The sequence below is a fragment of the Pelodiscus sinensis genome, chromosome 1, assembly GCF_052426305.1.
Source record: "Pelodiscus sinensis isolate ZL-2025 chromosome 1, ASM5242630v1, whole genome shotgun sequence".
NCBI lineage: Eukaryota > Metazoa > Chordata > Testudines > Trionychidae > Pelodiscus > Pelodiscus sinensis.
In genome coordinates, this window is record NC_143052.1 from 327,165,532 (window position 1) to 327,187,445 (window position 21,914).

The 21,914-nt window shown below is 42.8% G+C and overlaps 1 protein-coding gene across 1 annotated transcript; it reads left to right on the forward strand.

Moving 5' to 3' along the window:
• The first annotated feature begins 551 nt into the window (after window positions 1–551).
• Window positions 552–12,177, forward strand: LOC149525964 (maestro heat-like repeat-containing protein family member 2A). Its single transcript, XM_089776522.1, has 7 exons — window positions 552–688; window positions 3,600–3,742; window positions 7,072–7,194; window positions 8,028–8,190; window positions 8,691–8,789; window positions 10,292–10,443; window positions 11,377–12,177. Exons 1-7 carry the CDS (start codon window positions 649–651, stop codon window positions 11,539–11,541), a joined length of 885 nt encoding a protein of 294 aa, XP_089632648.1. The 5' UTR covers window positions 552–648; the 3' UTR covers window positions 11,542–12,177.
• The last annotated feature ends 9,737 nt before the right edge of the window (window positions 12,178–21,914 follow it).

The window sequence follows — 21,914 nt, forward strand, 5'->3', positions numbered from 1 at the left end:
ATTTTCTTCCACTATTTGATCTGAGGAAGTGGGTCTGGCCCACGAAAGCTCATCACCTAATAAACCATCTTGTTAGTCTTTAAAGTTCTACATAGTCCTGTTTTTTGTTTCAGCTACACGAGACTAACACGGCTACATTTCTATCACAGAAATCATGGATTCTGTGACTTTCTGGGACCTTTGTGACTTCCACAGTAGTTGGTGTGGTACATCTCAGGGCATCCCTGGGGCCAGATGCTGTGCTGGAGCAATGGTTGGAGAGCAGTCAGGGTACCCTAGGCAGTTCACCCACCTGGAGTGGAAGTAGTAGTGGCACCCTAGCCTGCTCTCAGAGCAGTGGAGTCTGCTGGAGTGCTGCCTTTCCCCAGCACCTAAAATTTATTTAGGGCCATTTTTAGTAAAAGTCATAGACAGGTGACAGGTCATCTTAACCATAGTTCTCTCCAGCACAGTGACAGAGTCCCTGTGTGCCTACCTGGTCATCAACAGTTTATGGAATTTGCTTTGGTCACAAGGATGTCACAATAGTGCTTGTGTAAGTTTAACTGGAAGTTCTGGTTGACAGACTGAGAGGCCATCTATCTCTCAGTACTGGAGCTAGTTGGAGGGAGAAAGGATTGAGAGAAGGTGTTGAGGAAAGACTAAACCATGAATACATTTGTGAGTGAACAGGAGGTAATTGATAGAGGTAAGGGTCACTATTGTATTTTTTATATCCAACCTGTGTCCACACATACACATTCAAGAGCATGGGTGCATAGAAACGTGTAATATTCTCCATTTATATGACCAGATCATTAGCTGCTGTAAATCCAGTGAGCCTCTACTGACTTCCCTTTTAATTGACTTGAGTTGAAGGACTGGCCTACAGCCTCTGAACCTGGAAACTTTCCTGACAACCTGAGTCACTATTGGATGTTATGGGGAAGGTCTTCTTTCCTTTCTCCAGTTGTTTTATGTTTAATATGGGTCCTTATTTTATGACTTCTGCATCCTTGGAGCCAAAATCTAGAGGTGCAAAGCATCAGAGATGGGAGAAATTAGAAGAGAAAACACAGAAGGACTTCTCTTCTAGCTGACTGTGTCTAGACTACAAAGTTCTATCACTTTTCTTCTGAAAGAGGCTTTTCTGACAGTTGGCCCGTCTACAGTGGGCCAAATGTCAGAAAAAAAGCCTCTTTCAGAACATCCCTTCTTCCTCGTAGAACAAGGTTTACAGAGATGCTGAAAAAACATGTCTGCTTTTCCAATATTTTTTTGGAAAAGCAGACGCATTCCTTGGACGTGGCAGAGCTTTTCTGGGATATCTCTGGTATCCTGGAAAAACTCTGCAGTCTAGATGTACCTGCTGTCTACTTAAGATATTAAGTGGATAGCTAGCATATTAAATGGAGGATAACAAAGCGTTTCTTAGCTCTTAATCCTACACCATTACTATTGCAACTGTATGGGCAATGTAAGTTACAGTTCTGATTCCATCTGCATCTGGGTGTTGGAATCGAAGGGTAAGGATGGGTAATCGCCTAATCTTGAGCAATCTTTCATGGGAAGGGTAAATTCTGATCAATTCCTCCTCCATGCCTTGGAATGCTGTTACAATGGAGACAGATAAATATGGCATTTCAGATTTCTTGTTAAATATTAAGTCTCCAGGAGAATTTTTGCTGAGAGACACATGGGAGATAAAATCCTGATTTTATTAATACATCAACTATTTCACAGTTTCATAGAGTTTAAGGCTGGTAGGTCATTAGATCATGTACTTTAATCTTCTGTATGTCACAAACCATTACGTTTCACCTAGCAACCCTATGCTGAAACCAAAACTTGTCTTGGACTAAAAATTGTCACTCTTGAAGGGTATGTCAACACAGCAGTGTTAATTTGGAATAACTGATGTTATTGCAAAATAACATAGTCCGCATCTACACAGCAAGCCATTATTTCAACATAATGTCAAATAATGTCAAGCTGGAGAACTTCTTTCTCCGACTCCTATAACCCGCATTTTATGGGGAGTAAGGGAAGTAGGAGGAAGAGTGCTCTTTCCCCGACTTCCTGCTGTGTAGACAGCGCCAAAAGCCGAAATAAACTATTTCAACTTAAACTGCACAATTGATAGCTCAAGTTGTGTAGCTTATTTCTGCTTTAGCCCTGCTGTGTAGATGTGCCCAAGGCCTAGGAGACTAAGATGCTGTGTGCTGCAGACAGAGGATAGGAGAAACTGAAATGCTACCAATGCCTGAGGCCTTTGCAATGGTAGAGAAATGATTAGGTCAGAAAAGCCCTGATGATCCTGGTGGTTGATCAGTGCCCCATACTCCTGAAGAAGACAAATTCCCAACCTCCCAAACAATAATCCCTGCTAGTCTGACCCAGGGAAAATTCCTCCCCACCCTCAAATCTGGAGATCAATTGCATCCTGACCAATGTTCTCTCCAATTCTACGTGTAGAATACATTTTAGGTGCATTGAGGCATGTACGGATGTGTACAACCATTAGAAACACATGTCTGCCACCCAAGTGCTCAGTTTACAGGTAACACTGATCCTGACTATGTGAGCAAGACTTACCAAGACTTAATCTCTGAGGCTTCACATAAAGGTATGGGGCAATCACCCTACCCATGGAAAACACCTAGCTAGATAATTTCATGGAGGTTAGGTCCATAAAAGGCTATTGGCCAGGGGATAAAATGGTGTCCCTGGCCTCTGTTTGTCAGAGGCTGGAGAGGGATGGCAGGAGATAAATCGCTTGATCATTGTCTTCGGTCCACCCTCTCTGGGGCACCTGGTGCTGGCCACTGTCGGCAGACAGGATACTGGGCTAGATGGACCTTTGGTCTGACCCAGTACGGCCGTTCTTATGTTCTTATGTTGTGCATTGGGGGAAAATCTTTTAGGGTCTCTAGAGGCAACTGGACAAATACCTAGTCCGTGTGTCTTCTCTGCAAGTATTTAAATTATCATAAAATAAAACTGAAGCCTTTTTTCAAAACAGAGTGCATAAAGTTTGACTTCTAAATTCATACAGTGGGGTCTTTGAAAAGTGGCTTGATTTTCTAGAGATACTGAACCCCTAGAAGATTTTTGCACCATCCATAGGTAATTCTGGGTGCTCAGCACTTTTGGAAATGACACCCTGACTAAGCAAAACACTTCAGCATGCATGTGTTTAACTTTAGATTTATTTGTTGGCATAGAGTTAGGCATGTGATTAAGTTGCTGAATCAGGATGTAGGCGTGTTAATATGGATTTAGGAGTTTTAGTTTAGGCACCCAGTTTTAAAAATCTTGGCTATAAATTATTCTGTGTGCTATCAAAATGCCTAAATTAATAGTAAAGGTGGAAAAGATTAGTTTATGTGGGGATCTTATTTAAAAGGAGCAGCTTTTCCTTATTATAATCCGTCCCCCCACAATAGCTCTGCAAACAGACATGGTCACCATGAGGGAAGAAAAGGATTTGCATGATTCCCAGGTCCACTTATCACCATGTCTGGTCTCCTACAGAGTCTTTACTAGATAGTGAATTAAAGACACAAGCACTGAATCCCAACATCAATGATAACCAGCAGAATCCTTTCCTTTAATTTCAGCTGTTTACAGCAAGGTTGTTCTCCTCCTGGACCATATGGACGATCAAGATAAGGCCTCTATTGCCCTTGAGATTGTCAAGATAGCTGAGACCAAACTGGCTGTCGTTGTGACTGTTCTGCTAGAAAAACTTCAGCAGGATGAGGTAAGGCAGTTTCATCAAATCACATCTGTTTTCCATGTTTCCACTCCAAATTCTGTTTGACTTCATGGAAGTAATTCAATACAGAACTTGGCTCAGCCCACCTTCAGTGTAATCAGTATTTACCCTTCTGTCTTCATGCAAAACTCATCCTGCAAAATTCTGTTACAGATCAGGATGATATAATAAAGAGACACTCAGAGGAGCACTGTCCTTTTGTACACACTGGAGTACATGGGCTGTATATTATAAAAGTGCACTGTAGGGGTATCTATAATCTCTTATAGCAGTATTTTGTCCTCCTTTAGCATCTTCATCCAAAAACCTCAAAGCACTTACCTACTTACTCATGAATTAGGTTTTACAGCACCTTTGGGAGAGTGATAAACATCCCCATTTACTGATGGGCTGTGTCATGGGGAATTAAATAACTTGCTCAACACCACATAGTGAGTTAGTAGAAGAATGGTGAATAAAACCCATGTGAACTGACTCTCTGCTCTAAACCCAAGACAACCCTTCTTAATTATAATGACATATGATTGGGATATAGCTTTGAAGGGTTCTTAAATAATCCAAACCCCTTTTTCCTTTATTAATACTCGCATCCAGCAAAGTCCATTTCTCTATTAAGGGTCAACACAGAAGGCATTTTAGTTTCAAGTACCAGGAAGCCAAGACAAGCAGTTCATTTCTGGCTCGCTTGAATAGTGTGGGGTTCTTGTATTCATAAGTTATCAATTATGATTTTCAATTAAAAATCCTCCTTACATTTAAAAATGAATGGAAAGAGGCAGAGCCTCTCCCCACTAGAGCAGTGATAGCAGTTTGCAGCAGCATCCTTTAAAAGCACAGCCACTGGAATGTGTAGCCAACCATTGGCTTTGAACATTCCAAAGTGCTTTATGACCTTAGCAGGCAGTTCACACCTTCAGCTGCCTGAATTCAGAGTTATAGACTCACAGGAGACAGATGCGAAAGGCTTGTTGGATCATCCAATTTCCCAGCAGTGCCTTTTTCATTTTTTTGGGCCAAACCAATTTTAACAGCTCCTAGTGACTGGGTTTCCACCACTTTCCAATGAAGACTATGTAATAACCTGATAGATGTCTTATAGCTGGGGCATTTTTCCTGATGTTAAAGTCTAAATGTTATGTCTCTGATACTGCCCCCTGCTGTGCAATGTACGTGCTGCAGGGTAAGAAACACTGACTCCTAAGCATCCTCACTCCACAGTGCATGCTATGCAGCAAGGAGGTGGTGGCTGGCTGGAGTAGGCAGTCACGGTTGTGCTGACTCTGTGGAGGAGAGCTGACCTGATCTGAGCCCAGGGGAGTCCAGTTGTTTTCCCACTGTGATGTGATACGATTTATTTTAGATCCAAGAGAAACCAGGACACTCCAGGGATACTTAACCACTTTCTTATTTATTGCAAGCTTTAAGCAGTTATTACAGTTGTTTAAGTTTTACAAGCCTTAAAAACAATTACTACACAATTTAAACCTTAAATGCCATACATTCTAAAGCAATAATATAGTGCAAAGCAATGCAAAAGCAATTAATAAAAGAGCTACTATAATACAATAATAAAGACTAGTTCACTTACACTTCACCCGTATGCTACCTACAGTAGCAGGCAGGAGGTCAGGGTTCATTTTCTTCCCATGCATTGGAACACCATGCACTGGATCACCGGTGTGTAGGGCCTATTTACTTCTAGTTACATCGAGCAGTACCTGTGGGTCAATCCTGCTCATTCCCTCCCACTGATTGTTCTTACTAAGCCCATTTTATAGCAAAGCGAGACTTGGTTGTTCTAATAATATTTACCAATTGATTACATATTGTGTAGGATATGTAACATGCCCAATACCCTATCTGGAGTACATCCTGTCACTCAGGATGTTGCTGCTATGTGCATAGTTGACAGTTGTATGGCTGCATCTGTAATTTGTGGTTATCAGAAACAGAAGTACCTGTACAAGATTGCTTGCCATGTGTTCTTGACATAGTCTCACGTACCATGCTTCATCTGCATTGTTATGCAAAACATTCCTTCCTCTCACAGCTTCTCCCATGACCTTGCCTGCATGCTTATGTGCACCAGACTTGAGACAGGCCTGGGTTTTGCTTGTTAGAGATCCGCACGTGTCAAAGGGAGACGTGGCCATTTATTGTCAAGGCAGGCTCCCCTACACCCACCCAACCTCACCCTGATGCATGAGGTCAGATCCCATAGAGGTTGCAGGTCTCTATTTAAAAGTCAGTTCTGCTGGCCTCCCTGCACTTTTTAAAATTTTCTCCTGAATTACTTCCAAGCTGTTGATCTTTTCTGGGGAATGTGGTGCCAAAAAAGTGAAATAAGCCAGAAGCAGTCACACCTCAGATGAACAATGAGAAACTGTTGTCTTCCTGCTTTATGACAAGATTCCTGTATGTAACAAACCCAACCCAGATGGCTGACTTTTTTTTTCACTGTCACTCCAGGTCACTTGTTGTTTCCCACTTTTCTCCCTCTCATTATGTCAGTTATATTGACCCCCTCTCTAGGTGCGCTAGTTTGCAGTTCTCTGAAATCAGTCTTGTTCTGCTCAGGTTTCTAATTTCTCTGTGCCCCTCTTGATTATTTCTCTGTCACAACTCATACCTTCAACTCCTCCATATTTAGTATCATCTGTGAATTTGAACTTTGATGGACCCCATAAAAGAGACCTTCAAGTGTGCTACTGTCAATGTAGAGGTAACTCCTGAGCTAATTTTCCCTAAAAGCTGCAGAAGATTTACTGCAGGAGTTGGGTATTTTATAATTGTATTTACAAATTCTGTCTGGAGTGGATAAAAAAAGGCATGATGCTAATAATAACAAGAACAACAATAACAACAACAATAATAACAACAACAACAACAATAATAATAATAATAAACGAAATTAGATAAGGGGGCAGTGCAGGGCCCTTCTTCTGATTAAAAAATTTGTAAATTGCTCAGCTTCTTCTGAAATGCTGCTAGCTGGGGTGATTGTGGAGGGCATAGCAAGTTTTATACAAATGAAGACTAGGGGTTACTTGAGTGAGTATGCAGGCTGTGGAATCAGTGTGGTCTAGTGGAGAGGACTCCAGATAGTGAATCAGAAGACCTGAATTATTTTCCTGGCTATTGATCTGCTCTTTTAGCCTGGGCTAGTTGTTTCATGTTTAGATTGTAAACTCTTTTGGGCAGAAGCTTATTAGCGTAAGTGTTACTATATTGCGTTACTATATTAGCTTATAGCATTACTATATTGTCATCAAGGAAACATTTTCCCCAATTGTTCTTTTATGTTTTGTCCCCAGAAAAACAGAGTAGACATTTACTGTATCCTGGAGAAAGTATTACAGCAGGATGCCCAGGTCCTAGAGAGAAGGCTACTGAGCAAAATAATAACACTTGCCTCAAACCACATGAGAGAGACTCAGGTAAGTTAGATTAACGGAAGTGTTGGAGCATAAGCTTTTGTGGTCAAAGACCCACTTCACTGCTTTTGCAGATTCAGACTAACACGGCTACCCCTCTGATACTCAGGTAAGTTAGTTTTCCCTATATGCTAATGACAGGAATGAAAGCATTAAAACACTAATTAAAACATTTTTTGTAAACTATATACTGAAACTCCAGGATTAATGACTGCTAGGGGCCCACAGATCCCCACACCGTCCTCCAGAAATCCCAGGTCCTAAGCAGCATGTGACTAGTTTCATCTTGTTCAAGTTACACATGTGCTTAAGTGCTTTGTAAGGTCAGGATATTGTGACATATATCAGATGCAGAGAGGCCTACCGTTTCTTAACAAGCAAGTATTTTGTGAAGTCTACTAGGGATTTCATTATTGATACTGATTTTGTGTGGAAGGTGCTCTGATACTATGGTGTTAAGCAGCAGGATGAAACCTTTAAACAGAATCTGAGCTGTTTCCAAAAGAAGCAGTATTTGGATTTAGGGGATAGTTTATTCAGGAAAATTCTCTGAATATCTTGAAGCTGCCCACCTCCTCTGAGGGAAAAATATCATGTCACTATGATAGCCAATCATCCACCACAAATAGCTAATAGCGAATAGTCTAAGCAGCTTGCAAACAACTGAAAGGCTGACAAGTGTTTAGCCAAACGATTCAATGATTATTTATGACTCATGATTCTGTTCTCAGAAAGTTGGGTGGAAAACAGAAATAAGAACTTGATTCATTTGAGCAGCATTGGCTAGTGTAGTTGGCTTTAATCACTTCAGTCTCTCTCTTTTTGTATTTTTTAAGGAAGCAACAAATGAACTAAAAGTGGCAGCGAGCAACACATTAGTGGCTCTGGCACGCTGCTATTTCAATGAGGTGATGTATGAGCTTCAATGTCATCTGAAACCACTGAAGCTGTCTGACGTGTTCACTTTGATTACGCTGGACAACCTATCATCAGCCTATCGTATGTCAACTTCCATCTTTTGTTTCAAAGTTATTGTCTTCCATTTAAGGAGAGAGGTTCACGCTCTGTACAGCTACACAGAGTGCTATTTGGGGGGCATGAGATGAACTGCTGTGGCTGGTTCCAGTTGCTAGACCATGAGCTATCCACACCAAGGTGCAAGCTCTTATGCCCCATTTGAAGTTCTTAAAGGACAGGATTGAGGAAAATCAGGTCTAGTGGAGCTCTTCTCCATTCCATTTCTCATCCCTCCCCAGTGCTCTCTCTCCTACTCTGGGAGAGGATTGGGCATCTGGCACAGCTGCACATTGGTGGAGAATGCTCCTCCTCAGGGTAAATCCCCCACTGATTTTTTACTTCTGCCTTATCATTTGTGTACGCAGCACAAAATGACCTAGGAGCCCATAGCATCCGACCCAGCGGTGTTTCTAAATGCGATAGTAAGAAGGCAGATAACAGTCAATTGACTGTCTTCCTTTTCTTCTGGTCCTTCTTTTCAGCACTCAAGTGCATTCCTTTTGAGGGAATGACCCTGTACAGCATGAGCTCCATGCGGATGTTAGTCGGCGAGAGCAGGCTGAGGCAACCATTTTGTGGTGGTAAGTGCCAGCACTTATTGTAGATGTCCAAAATGGATATTTAGGGGCCTTGGTACAGAGTTAAGTGACTGATCGTTTACAAACAGGCTCTGAACTGGATTGTACCAGGGGCTGAGTCCTCATGCTCCTGTGGCACTCAGTGGAGTTGAGAGTGCTCCTTACTTTGCTGGAGGTGCTGAGCATTTGTAAGTTCAGGCCCTTTATGACTTGTGGATATTTTAAAAATAAACAAAAGCTGATGCTGCCCATGTGCCAGGAAATTCCTGGGGGAGAATGTGCAGGCAACAGACTGAATAACATTTAAAAATGTCCCGTTTTCCACCCCTCCACCCATTCCTCCTCTTTAGTTTCTTAATTATCATCTCCTTTCACCCTCTTTCTCTGTCCTCTGGTCTTCTCCACTTCTCTCTTCCTTTGCTTTTTCGTTGATGCTCAAGTAAGGCCACGTCTACACTATGCAGAAGATCAATGCTGCTGCAGTTGATCACCAGGGTCCAAATTAGCAGGTCTAGTGAAGACCCACTAATTCGAACTGAGTGGGTGCTCCCGTTGGCACCGGTAGTCCTGCTTCTCATGAGGAATAACACTCCTGTCAACCTTCCACTGTGTGGACAGTCTGAAAACACGATTTAAGATACGTCAACTCCAGCTGCATAATTAACATAGCTGGAGTTGCGTACCTTAAGTCAACTTTCCCCTTTAGTGTAGATCAGGCCTAAGGGATTAATCCTGCACCTTTGAGATAAATGGGAATTTTGCCATCAGCTTCATAGAACATAGGATTGAGCCTTAATTTTCCTTTCAAGGGCAGCGGGTGCATCTAATTTTAGGGCAAAATGCTGTCAAATCTCAGTATAGCTAATAGGAGTTAGGGGCACTGAACATCTTTCAGACAAACTGTAACCCAATAGGAAATCATACAGTTTTAGGGCTAAATAAGCAATAACTGCAGAGGACATGAATCATTCAGAAAACAGCTGGTCAAAATATTTTGTTTTTTTATTACATTTTTCATATTTTTTTCCAAGTTGATGGAATATTAAACTGAAAAAATGTCAATGACAGTTTTAATCAGGATGTGTTCAGTGTTTTTGTACAGCTAAAAAGGTGGCTGAAATTTGTTGATTTTTGAAACATGTGAATGATCTTTGTAATTTGAAATTTTGAAAAAAACAAGAGTAAACACTTTTAATTTAATTTAAACTACCTTTACAATCAGCTCTAATTAAGAGGTAACAAGGGAGAAAAAAATATGTTTTCAAATGATGGGAATTAAAAAGAGATGGAGAGAGACAAAAGAGAAGAAAGCCTTTTGAGAAACAAGAAACGGAAAGGAGGGAAGAGAAATAATTCAAAACTGTTATTGGATTTCATCAGCTGTTCCTGAATTGGGCATGGAATTGTAATAAACTACAAGCCTGGGTGTCTTCACTGATAAAACAACGTATCCTTATTACTATTGCATCCTTTTCATATTGCCTGTCTTTTTTCCTTCCATGCAGTTCTGGAAAAATGGTCAAGGGCAGTAAATCTATATTTTAGGAACTGGGAAAGGTGGCCATTTCCCAAAATGGGTAAATCTCAATTCTGTGATGAAATTCTTCCCCTCTATCGTCATGTGACAAGCAAATGGACCACATGTGAAGATTTGGAGGTGAGAATTGTAGGCTTTCTAAACCTTGATGAGAAATTATATTGTTAAATTCTCTGTGTATGGCACTCTTTGTGATGATGGAGTTCAATGGCAGGTTCTTTGGGATAGAACGGAGTATGATGTAAAACATTTAAAAAAGATTATAATGTCACAATCTCATGGAAATTCTGTCTGTACATAGTGTACATAGATTCCAGTTTTGTCACCTGACATGCAGATGAATATAGGAGAATGGGCTAAATTCATTCCTGGCAGATGTCTATTCAGTTCCAGTAGAGTTACAGCAGGAATGAGTTGGTTTAGTGTGCATACTAATCTGGGGAAATATCCCACTTGGGAAAGTTGTGAGGTGCAGTAGAATATAATTCTGAAACCAACACCATAGCTGTCTCTAGACTGGAAAAACTTGCCAGCTGTCTACACTGGCTGCTTGAATTTCCGGAAAAGCACTGACGATCTCATGTAAGATCGTCAATGCTTTTCCGGAAATACTATGCTGCTCCCGTTCAGGCAAAAGTCCTTTTCCGAAAGACTTTTGCGCAAAAGGGCCAGTGTAGACAGCACAGTAGTGTTTTCTGCAAAAAAGCCCCGATCGCGAAAATGGCAATTGGGACTTTTTTGCGGAAAAGCGTGTCTAGATTGGCCACGGACGCTTTTCCGCAAAAAGTGCTTTTGCGGAAAAGCATCCTGCCAATCTAGACGTGCTTTTCCGAAAATGCTTTTAACGGAAAACTTTTCCGTTAAAAGCATTTTCGGAAAATCATGCCAGTGTAGACGAAGCCCATGAGTCTTAACTCTTTACCAGGAAATATTGAGATAGGGCTGTTTCAACAGTGGAAAAGGGAAATTGCACTCGTCAGAAGTAGAAAAGATGGGCCCATTGCATGATATTGAATGAATTTGTAGGAACATAAATTCTGTGTCTCTATGTAGGTCAAGCAGGCCATTATCAAAGCCCTTGGTACTATGATGAGCCTCCTCCTGCATAAAGAAGATCATCAAGATAAGGTGTTCGAACAGATCCCATGGCTCCTTGAGCAATATAAAGAGGATGTTAATGTTTTTCATGTCACCAAGGTGAGATACTTATTAAAATAACTATCAATGTGTGCGCATAGGTGAACTGCACTAGCTGCTACCAGTGGCGTTTCCTGGTCTACATAGTGACTTGTTAGATAATAGATAAACACGCAAGTCTTGATTTTATAGACATGGTGACCCAGGTGACAAGTTTTGTAGGTAAAAGCCTCTCATGAAAAGTATCTTCTGTTTCTGGAGATGATAAGGAGGTAAGAAACAAAACACCTGTTCCCTCCCCCCGCCCCCCCATAAGATACTCCCTCCTTGTGATTTACTGGTACATCCTATCAACTCTGTGTCTCTCTTTTAGATTATAAATAAACTCCTCAGAGCAGGGGCTGCTGTGTGTTGTCTCTGGGCAGTATTAAATAAACTGCCAGTAGCTGAAAATTAATACTAAGAAGGCCTGAAGTGCATTGCTTTAGATTATATAACTAGATAGATATAAAATCACCGTCTAGTTCATCTACCGTTGTGTACAGGGCTGTTGTAGCTGTGTTGGTTCAAGGATATTAGAGGGACAAGGTGGGTGAGATAATATAATTAAAGATATTATTTCACCCACCTTGTCTCTCTTATTTCATCTACCCTCAGTATCACATGACCAAGGTAACTCTTGTCTGCTGATAGTGAGAGGATGGATTGAGGGCAGTTGGCTTCAGTAGTATGATTGAGCATGCTCAGTCTATGTGAGCTGGCTCAGTACAAGCCAAGCAGCAAATCCAGGGCCACAACCCTGCTGCCCTTCCCCCCTCCCCACTTCCTCCATGGTTTACTCCCAATCTATGTTGGCTTTCTGGTCCAGAATATGTGGTTGCTTTTGGGATTGGAATGCCCATGATTTTGAGGGAATCAATGTCTCATGGACTTGACTAAAAGTATCAGAGGACTACACAAGAGCCTAAATGTAGTAAAATATGTAGATTTCATCAGAGATATCCTGGAAGCTTCAAGCAGCAAAGAAGAAAAGTGTGTAGGTACCGGAAGGAGTTAGACTGTCATCTCATTATCAATAGCCTGGAAGAGAACATAAAATCATCATTGATAAAATTGGCAGATGAAATAAAAATTGGGGAGTGGTAAATAATGGAAAGGACAACTCACTGATTCAGAGTGATATAGATCATTTGGTAAACTGGGTGCTAACAATAAATGTGCATTTAAATATGGCTGAATGTAAATAGATGCATCTAGGAACAAAACAATGTAGGTGATACATACATGTTGAGGGATGCTTCCTGAGAAACAGTAACTCTGAAAAATATTTTGGGAAACTTGGTGAATACTCAGCTGAACATGACCTACAAATGCGATGCTGTGGCCAAAAAAGCTGAAGTGATACTGGGATGCATACATGGGGAAATCTCAAGGAGGAATATAGTGGGAAATGCAAAGTTCATTTCCACACTAGAACTGACCAACAGTTATTAGTAGATACCCCTGATACCGGCTTCCTGTGAGAAGAGTGCCTTCCACACCCTGCTTGGCTTATAGCAATTCAGCAGGATGCCATTTGGGCTGCACAGAGCCTCAGCCACTTTTCAGCAGCTCATGAACCAAATATTGCAAACATATATGCAATATACAGCCGTGTGCATTAAGAATATTGTCATCCACAGCACCAGCTGGGGGAAACACCTCTGACATCTTAGCAAGGTATTGTAAGCCCCAATAGATGCAGGACTCACTGTGAATCCAGCCAAGTGCCATCTTAGTGAACACAGTAGGAAGGGGAAAACTATAGCTCCTTGATAAATAAGGTCTAAGGCTTGTGTGACTGCCCCACCTCCATGACAAAGAAACAGGTGCCACAATACTTCAGACACAGTGGCTGCTTAGTACTCAACTTCATCACACTGGGCACCCTATTATTGGACCTGATGAAGAACACCCAATCACAGAAAGTCCAGTAATCAGAAGACTGTGAGGAAGCCTTCCAGGCCCTGTGAAAACAGCTGAACCAAGAGCTGGTCCTATCCCATCCAACTTCACAAAGCCTTCTATCCTTCAAATGGAGGTCTCGGAGGTAGGACCAGGAGTGGTACTATCTCAAGAAATAGGTGGGAAGGAGCACCAGATCCTTTATCTCAGCTGCAAGCTGTTCTCCTGAGAGACCTGCCGCCCTACTATAGCAAGGGAGGCCCTGGCCATCAAGTGGGTGATCTACACCCTGGGGGTATGTCTACACTACAAAGTTAATTCGAACTAACGGATGTTAGTTCGAATTAACTTTGATAGGTGCTACACTAGCGCTCCGCTAGTTCGAACTTAATTCGAACTAGCGGTGTGCTTAGTTCGAACTAGGTAAACCTCATTGAACGAGGACTAAGCCTAGTTCGAACTTACTAGTTCGAATTAAGGGGTGTGTAGCCCCTTAATTCAAATTAGTGGGAGGCTAGCCCTCCCCAGCTTTCCCTGGTGGCCACTCTGGCCAACACCAGGGAAACTCGTCTGCCCCCCTTCCGGCCCCGGACCTCTTAAAGGGGCACAGGCTGGCCAGCACCCAGCTAGCAGACCCTGCACCTGGCACGGCTCGAGCCAGCCACCCGCTGCCACCCAGCCATCCCCCTCTTCCCGGGACCAGGCTGGCGGCTCTCGGGAGCCTGCCCAGGACCGCACCCGCCTGGTTTAGTGCGGACATCATGGACCTCGTCCACGACCTCCGCACTAGGCACAGAAAAGTGGCCGTCTAGGGCAGGAGAGCTGCCAGCCTGGCCACCTAGGAGCAGGTGTGCATGAAAATGAAGGTGGTCCACTGAGACCCCCGACCCTGAGCCCTGAGCTTACAATGGCCGTCCTGGGTCAGACCAAAGGTCCATCTAGCCCAGTAGCCTGTCTGCCGACAGTGGCCAACCCTAGGGACCCTGGAGGGGATGGACCGAAGACAGTGATCAAGCCATTTGTCTCGTGCCATCCCTCTCCAGCCTTCCACAAACTTTGGGCAGGGACACCACTCCTACCCCCTGGCTAATAGCACTCCATGGACCCAACCTCCATCACTTTATCTCACTTCTCTTTAAACTCTGTTCTAGTTCTAGCCGTCACAACCTCCTGCAGCAAGGAGCTCCACAGGTTGAATCTTTGCTTTGTGAAGAGCAACTTTCTGTTAGTAGTTTGAAGCCTGCTACCCATTCTTTTCCTTTGGTGTCCTCTAGTCCTTCTATTATGGGGACTAATGGAGAACTTTTCTTAATGCACCCTCTCCACCCCACTCATGCTTTTATGGACTTCTATCCTATCCCCCCTCAGTCTCCTCTTTTCTAAGCTGAGAAGTCCCAGTCTCTTTAGCCTCTCTTTATATGGGACCTGTTCCAAACCTCTGATCATTGTAGTTGCCCTCCCCTCTCCCACCCTCTCTCTTCCCCTCTCCCACCTCCTTTTCCCAGTCTCCCCCAGTTTTGTTCAATAAAGACAGATTCTATTTTTGACCACACGTTTTCTTTATTTTGTACATCAGGAAGGGGGGCTAGGGAAGGGTAAGTGGAAGGAGGTGAGGGAGGAATGGGGTACGAGCCCCCGACGGGGAGGACTGGGCTGGCTCTGCGGGCTTCTGGGGGTGGAAGCTCTCCTGCAGCCCCCCAATTGCTCCCTCTCCCCAGATGGCAGCCTGCGGCAAGTACAGCCGGTCTGATGGCCGAGTGCTGTGATGTGCCCAGTGTGGGCACTCAGAGCACTCCAAGCCAGGACTGCTTTGCAAGAGGGGCACCCCTGAGAACTGTCTGTCCGGGGTGGGGGTCGGGTCCCTTTAAGCACAGCCCTCGGCTAGCCTGAGGCAGCAGCTCCACGCTCTAAGTCCTCATCTGATGCCCTGCCGGCACTGCTTCCGGCCATCCTTAACCCCGGTTCAGGGTCCACTTAATGTGGACATGCTAGTTCGAATTAGCAAAACGCTAATTCGAACTAGTTTTTTTAGTCTGGATGCATTAGTTCGAATTAGCTTAGTTCGAATTAACTAATTCGAACTAAGTTAGTTCGAATTAGCGCTGTAGTGTAGACATACCCTGGGATATTCTGTACTGGGGAAGCCCTTTCAACTGGTCACCAACCATGCACCCCTCAGATGGATTAATAACATGAAGGACACCAGTGCCTGAATCATGAGGTAGTACTTCCCGCTCCAACCCTATGACTTCTGTATGTTACACTGGGGCAGGGAAGGCTCATGCAAACACAGACTTCTCCCAAGTGGAAGGAGACGATGAAGAGGAAGGTCCACCAATGGACACCCTCTTAAGGGGGAGTGTTTGTGACAGAGGATACCCACCATGCATGGTTCAGCGGGGGCTAATCATGATCTGTGGGCTATGCCCCTTCATACTTGCTGGGAATGCTCCAACTGGAATCAGGATATAAAAGGGAGCAGCTCAGTTCTGTCTAGGCTGACAGCTGAAGGGAGCAGAGGTGCTTTGCAGGCTTTTGTGGAGGGACTGCCAGTGCCCTAGGATGCAGAAACCAGCCAGCCTGTGGTTCCAGTTGACCCCCCCACAACCATCCAATGCCACAGATGGAGGAGAGACCACGGAGTTACTGAGATGACCTGCTGCAGAAGAATGGTGGGAAGTAATCTATGTGAACTAAGCATTATTGAGTTGAGGTATTAGGCTTTGACTCTGCATGTTTTGGAAGAAACCCCATTGAGCTGCAAGACAAGGCCCTGGGCTGGGACCCTGTGGAGTAGGTAGAGCCTGGTGGAGAAGGGCTGGCCACTAGGCAACACTGGTTTGCCCCAAAGGGTGGTTGAGCACTAGGTTGCACGGTCGTACCTAGAAGGGCTTGGGTCATTGAGCTGAAGAGCCTCATTAAAGGGCTGCTGCACTGACCCTGACTATTAGGCAATGCTGCTCTAAGAACCAGGCCTGCTATGGTGGTTGGGGAGACTAGGTCACTTGGGCTGCCTTAGTTCTTTAACTCCTCCACAACCTGATACCATCCAAACAGGGTGGACCTACCCTGTGACAGGTGACTTACTTACAGTCTATAATATCTTCATGGGGAAATATATGTAATGACCTAGCAGAGAAAGGCATGATATGATCCAGTGGCTACAAGCTGAAACAGGATACATTCAGATGGGAAATAAGGTCTACCTTTTCAGTGGTGGGATATTAGCCATTCAAACCATTTACCAAGAGTCAAGGTGATCATTTTAAAATCAAGATTGGATTTTTTTCTGAAAGTTCTGCTTTAGGAATTATTTTGGCAATTTCTAAGGCCTGTGTCATACAGAAGGCCTGACTAGTTGATGACAATCATCCCTTTTGGCCTTGGAATCTATGAATTCCATGAACCTGCTTCAGTCATTGCATATTGCTCCTTTGTATGCCCACCTTCTAACTTTCACCCTCTGTTGTAGAGTCTGAGGCAGCTCTTGGAAGTCTCCGGTGAATATAAGATCCTTCTACCTGAAGGGAAATTTCAAGCCATCTGCAGTGCTCTGCACGACCAGGTGAGGGGAACTTGTTCTTGTATCACTTGAGCTTAAGCACAGCAGATCTGAAGCATATTAAGAATAAACATCTTTTGAATGCTAGTGAAGAGCCCGGAGACCTTCTCATGCCTTATTGGTTTCTGCTGGCTTAAGAATAAGCAGATAGTGGTCTCATTTTATTAGCTAAAATCCAGCTCAGTTTGTAAAGCAATTTTAGCATAAGCCAGTTCTTAGAGGGAGTTAGAGTTATATAGTAAAAACTGATCCCATCCAAATGGGGAGGACCTATCCTGTGACAGGGTGACTTAATTGCAGTCTATAATATCTATGTGGGGAAACATATGTAATAATCTAGCAGAGAAAGGCATAACGTGAGCCAATAACTAGAAAATGAAGCTGGACAAATTCAGACTGCAAATAAGGCCTACATTTTTATGGTGGAATAATTAACCATTTGAACCAGTTACCAAGGGTCAAGTCTTGATTCAATTAGCTCTGCTGCTAAAAACACTTTGAAAGCATGAACTTCTGTTATCCAGTGTATCGGTCATTGTTTCTGATTCTTGTTGTGCAGTCAGTACCATTTATTTTGGGTTCAGAGCTCTATTTGGAAAGGTAGGAAGTGAGTGCTTAGAAATTAATTGAGCATCTTCTTTTCAGTTGCTTGTTCTGATTAGTTTTCCTTTGATCACTTCTCTTCTTCCCACAGATCTGTTCTCCAACTCAGCAGCTCATCATGGAAAATCAAATGGAGCTGTGCTATTGTATCCTACTGCTAGGTAGGGGAAGAGACTCCAAATTACACAGTAGTTTCCTTGTAACTTCCTTCTTTTGTAGGTGTGGTAAGAATGAGCTTTCAGTTGTTAGTGAGGATGTGATTTCTTCCTTTGCAGCCCGTTCTTCTCCTGATGACCTCATAGCATTTCTGCACTCGCAGCTGAAGATTGAGAATGAGACTGTTCGTGTGGCATCCCTGAATCTGCTCACAGCTATTATTGGTGCTGACTGTAAGTAACACAGGAGTAACTGTGACTGCTGCGATCATCGCCATCGTGCTGGGGGTTGAGTTGGGGACATCCAGAGCTAAAAGCATGAGCTGCTATAGGTTGATCTAAAGAACCAAGGCTTTGCAGGCATGGTAGGGCTATAACATACTCATGATCTCTGCAAATGGGGCACAGAGGATCTGTAACACAGGGGCGGATATAGGGCAGGGCGAGTGGGGTGGCCGCCCCGGGTCCCGCGCTTCAAAAAGCCCCGCGCACGCGCCTTGGTGCCACCGCGCATGAGCATGGCATCACTGTGCATGCGCCGTGGCAAAGGGGGGGCCCCGCGGAATTATGCTGCCCGGGGCCCCGCAAAACGGTCATCTGCCCCTGCTGCAACACATAGAGTCATATAGTCATAGATTATTAGAACTGGAAGGGACCTTGAGAGGTCATCAAGTCCAGTCCCCTGCCCTCATGGCAGGACCAAGCACTGTCTAGATCACCCCTGATAGGTGTCTATCCAATCTGCTCTTAAATATCTCCAGTGGTGGAGATTCCACAACTTCCCTGGGCAATTTTTCACAGTGTTTAACCAACCTAACAGTTGGGACGTGTTTCCTAATGTCCAACCTAAACCTCCCTTGCTGCAATTTAAGCCCATTGCTTCTTGTCCTATCATCAGAGGCCAAAGAGAACAATTTTTCTCCCTTCTCCTTGCGACACCCTTTTAGATGCATGCTCACCAGAGGGTTGGAAATTCACTAAAGGGACCCAGTGCTGCGCTAAGTAACTCCCATGTGGTCACACAGAAATCAACAGGGTTAATTAAGTGCTGAATGTAGCCTAAAATATTTTCAAGGTACAAATACAAATGTAATCTTGTGGCGGATGCATGTTAATAATAATGAGATAAAAACAAAATAGTACTCCTGACTGAATAAGTATTAGACACTCTAGAATAGATTCCGAATTCTGCTATACTGGTGGTAAACACAGACTAACTTCACTAACCTCCATTTGTCTAACTCTCTTACAATATTTCCATCAGGATAGTATGATGGTGCTATTTACAGAAGTGGAAATACTTCAGACTTAGACTGGTGTAACTGAGATCAGAGTCTGGTCCTATATTTTCCCCGCTGATTCTGTATATGAGTGAAGCTTGGTAGTACTCTTAAATAGGGCACAGGACACATTCTAATGTGGAGCATGAGTGTTTGGAACAAAGATATACTATATTGCACACTTCTCCTTATCTTTCAGTGCCTGAGACAAGAGTTAGAAAGTTTCTGATTGTGAAGGCAGTGCAATCTGCTCTCAGTGATCAGAGTGCTAAGGTAAGATTGTGTGTGGAATAGTGGTATTGCTGTTAATATCTGGGAAGTATTTCACTCAGTGGAGAGTCTGGCAATGAGACACATTTTTAGGGTGAGATTATTAATAGGGTTTCAATTAATCACAGTTAACTAAAAATTAATGCGATTAAAAATTGAAATTTATTAAATATTTTTGTGGTTTTTTACATTTTCAAATATATTGATTTCAATTACAACACAATGACAAGTGTGTACTATGCACTTTATATTATTTTTATAACAAACATTTGCATTGTAAAAATGACAAAAGAAATAATATTTTTCAATTCATCTCATAGAAGTGATGTAGAGCAATCTCTTTAGCGTGAAAATGCAACTTACAAATGTAGATATTTTTTGTTAACTGTAACGAAACAATGTAAAACTTTAGAGTCTACAAGTCCATTCAGACCTACTTCTTGTTCAGCCAGACACTAAGACAAACAAGTTTGTTTACATTTATAGGAGAAAATGCTGCCTTTTTCCTAATTACAGTGTCACCTGAAAGTGAAAACTGGCATTTGCATGGTACTTCTGTAGCCAGTGTTGCAAGGAATTTACATAACAGATGTGTTAATCATTTGTACTTCAGCCACTATTCCAAAGAGATAAAAGCAAAAGCAAAAGGACTCTCATATCCTGTCTCATATTGCATGCAGAAGAGATAATAATAACTCGTGCATAATCTCTACCCTTGCAGGTGAGGATGGCAGCTCTCCATTTTGTCCTGAAGCTGCTCAGTTCAGGAAGTGTGGAGAATTGTGCAGCAGGGGATATGGTCGCCTATGTATTCAGAGAGTTCGATGTGTCCACCAGAAATCTGGTAAGGAGAGTTCTTAACACTTAGGACTCAGTTCTGCCATTCTGGCATGCTGATTGTTCCCCTTGACTTCAGTGGGAGCTTTGGATGCTCAAGGATGCAGCTGGACTGAAGGATTAGAGCTAGAATCTGATCAGTGATATTCGTGTAAAGCCAGGGTAATGCCCCTGACTTCAGTGGCATTATTTTGGATTTACACAAGTGTAACAGAGACCAGAATCTGATTCTGGATATTTACATCTGACAGTGCGACCTACATTCCTTAGACCTCGGGCAAGTCAGTGAAAATTCTGACAACACAATCTTTCAGTGAAATGCTCTTGTATAAGGAAGCACATCTTTTTTATAAATAGACTCTTGATACAATTGCAGTGCCGCTTGTTAAGTTATTGTGGTCACACATAGGTTGGCTGTGTCAGTGTCATAGATGCATTCCTATACTCTCAGGCTGTTAAAGTTGAAGCAAAATGCAGGTCAATGTAGCACTTTAAAGACTAACAAGATGGTTTATTAGATGATGAGCTTTCGTGGGCCAGACCCACTTCCTGATCTGAGGAAGTGGGTCTGGCCCACGAAATCTCATCATCTAATAAACCATCTTAAAAAAAAATAAAAATAAATAAATCTTGTTAGTCTTTAAAGTGCTACATTGTCCTGCATTTGCTTCAGCTACCCCAGACTAACACAGCTACATTTCTATCGCTGTTAAAGTTGAATTTCTATTTCTATTTAATCAGATAAGAACATAAAACATGAATGGCCATTCTGGATCCCCCAGACAAATGGTTCATGTAGCCTGTCTTCTGACAGTGGTGGGTGTTATGTGCATCAGAGGGAACAAACAGAACAAGGCAATTGTTGAGTGATCTCTCCCTTGTTGTCCAGTCCCAGCCCCAGGCAGTCAGAGATATAGGGACACCCATATCATGCATCTCTGATCATCTTATATGGCTCTATCATACCCCCCTGTAAGCATCTCTTTTCTAAGATGAATGGTCCCAGTCCTTTTAACTTCTCCTTGTATGAGTTGTCCCATATCCCATATCATTTTTGTTGCTTTTCTCTGAACTTTTTCCAATTATAACCTAACTTTATTTAAGTTGGAGGACTACAATTGCTTGCAATATTCAAGGTGTGAGTGTACCATGGATTTGAAACAGTGGCATGATGATATTTATCATATTATTATTCATCCCTTTTCCTAGTGGTTCCTAACATACCATTAGCATTTTTAACTGCAGCTGCATGTTGAACAGATGTTTTTAGAGGACTATCCACAATGACTCTGAGATTTTTCTTGAGTGCTACAGCTAATTTAGACCCCATCAATTTGCATGTACAACAAGGATTATGTTTTCCAATGTGCCGTACCCAGGTACAGTAATGGAGTTCACAATAAAGAAGGCAAATAATGTCCAGTATAGCCGGAGAACTTTCATTCTTCATTCTTTTAAAATTAGCCTCAGGAAACTTTTCATCAGATTGGATCTCTGATTGGGCTGTTAGCACCATACACCTGTGATTCAGTTATGACATCGCGTCAGAGGGTGGTTGACTGTATCAACTGTCTTCTCAATATACAAGGTGAGGAGACCATGAGCAGGTGTAAGTAACTCTTCACTTTCTTTCATTGTTGTAATGACCATTTTTTCCATCTGTAATTCTTTCTGTCTTGTTAGCAACACTTATATAACAGAACGATTGGGGCCTTGTAAGTACATTGCTGGAAGAGAACTGCACAAATAATAAATAATCTGCAAATATTAGAGGGTGGACAAAATATAGCACACAGGCCAGAT